Genomic DNA, 1830 nt, shown 5'->3' with positions numbered 1-1830 from the left:
TAATATTTATAATACTCATATTAAATTTTAAATTTTAATTTTCTCCACCCACATCTTTATTTATAATTATCTTTATAAAAAAAATTGTAATTTGCTCCAAACAAATCCTTAAATGGCATTTAAGAATATTAGCGCTTCTTGTCTTATTCTTTATTATCATATCTATCCGGAAGGTTAATGATGGTTATTTTTGTAAACAATTTTACATATCATGTTCTCAAAAATATATGAAGAAAAGCTGCAATTTTTATTATTTGGTTTTTCTTAAAACAGGATGAAAGATTCAACTCCTAAACTATAATTGTTACTTGTAAAATTTAAATTTTCAATTCATCAAGAATGAATAATTGTTTTTTTTTTAATTTAATTTTTAAAACACAAAGTAAAAAATCACGAGCATGAAAAACTCAAAAACCTAAAAATGGAGGAGACAGAAGATCTGATCTTATTGAAAAAGACTGTAAGACATGATTATTCATACAGCTCGTGCCTTCTTTCTCCTCCTTCTCTATCAACTCCAGTATAAAATTTTCAAGATTACTATAAGAAGACCCTCCTCCCCCCTCCATTGCGCTCCTCGCCATCTCTTTAAGCTCATGGGCACGCTTCCTTATCCTCTCCGCCTCCCCTCCCTCTCCCATCACGTTCCTCACCGCAGCCTCTAATGCCGCCGCCTTTATCACCGGCCGATCCTCCGATGTTATCCCGAAAACCTTCGAACCCACCGCCACTCCAATCTTCAGCACATCCACCAAAAGCCGCTCCTTGAAGAATTGCTCCGCAAAGAGCGGCCATGTCCCCATCGGCAAGCCCGCATTTATCCCTGCTAAGCACGAATTCCATCCACAATGTGTGATGAATCCGCCCACCGCCGCATGATTAAGTATTAGTTGTTGCGGCGCCCATCCATTGATTAAAAGACCTCTTCCTTCTATTCTCTGCATGTACCCTTCAGGAATCCAATCCTCACCCGCGTTTCGCACCGCCCAAACAAACGGATGGCTCGAAGCCTCGAGCCCAAGTTCCATCTCCCTCAGTTGTGCTGCTGTGAATGCACTTATGCTGCCAAAACACATGTACACTACAGATCCCTGCTTTCTTCCATCGAGCCACTTGACGCATTCTTCGCCTACTTTGGTTTCTCCTCGCCATCCAAACATATCCGCACCTTCTTGGTTGCAGAGAGTGGCAGGACCGATGAGCCACGCCTTCCTCCCCATCACTTTCCTAAAATGCTCCACATAGTCCTGCTCCAGCTCATAGAAACTGTTCACCACCAATCCGTAGCTGTTTGAATCGACCTCCTGCGCTTGATTGAAGATCTCGAGCACAGAAGGGATTGATTTAATGGGGTCTTCGACTTGCGATCGGAGTAGCTCGATGTGATGCGGGAGGTCGGGGAGGACGAAGGACTCTGCTTCTTGCTGTAGGTTCTCAATGACCTTATGCCTCTGGATGCTGTCAAAAGCACACCGCGCAAACAAACTGGAGCCGTCAAAAACGATTCTTTGTACGCCATTTTGGGCGCAAACTTGATGGGTCCATGGCAAGAAGAAGTCGGAGACAACGAAGTCTGGGCGGAGTTCTTTAAGGAGAAGGTCGAACGGGTGGTGGAGAAAGGCAATGCCTTTGATAAATTTGGATAGATGATCGTCGGAGAAAATGGAGGAAAAGCTCTCGCATCCCTCGGGGAGACCGGCGGCGGCTGAGGGGAAGGGGAGGAGGTGGAGGCGGATGGGAGAGGTGGCGGAGGAATTGAAGCGGTCGATAATGGGGCGAAGGAGAGTAGCGTTTGCGAAGGTGGGGGGGGGAGGGGCGGCTGGGGGGGCG

General features: G+C 45.4%; 1 protein-coding gene across 1 annotated transcript in view; it reads right to left on the bottom strand.

Moving 5' to 3' along the window:
* Positions 1-407: 407 nt before the first annotated feature.
* LOC110019529 overlaps positions 408-1830 on the bottom strand; it is a 13613-nt gene continuing 12190 nt past the window's right edge. The window contains exon 4 of the mRNA XM_020717224.1: positions 408-1819. Coding sequence (XP_020572883.1) covers positions 408-1819 — 1412 coding nt within the window. The remainder of the gene's footprint in view (positions 1820-1830) is intronic.

The sequence above is a fragment of the Phalaenopsis equestris genome, unplaced genomic scaffold (assembly GCF_001263595.1).
Source record: "Phalaenopsis equestris unplaced genomic scaffold, ASM126359v1 Scaffold000061, whole genome shotgun sequence".
Lineage (NCBI taxonomy): Eukaryota > Viridiplantae > Streptophyta > Magnoliopsida > Asparagales > Orchidaceae > Phalaenopsis > Phalaenopsis equestris.
This window is presented reverse-complemented; position numbering and strand designations above follow the sequence as displayed.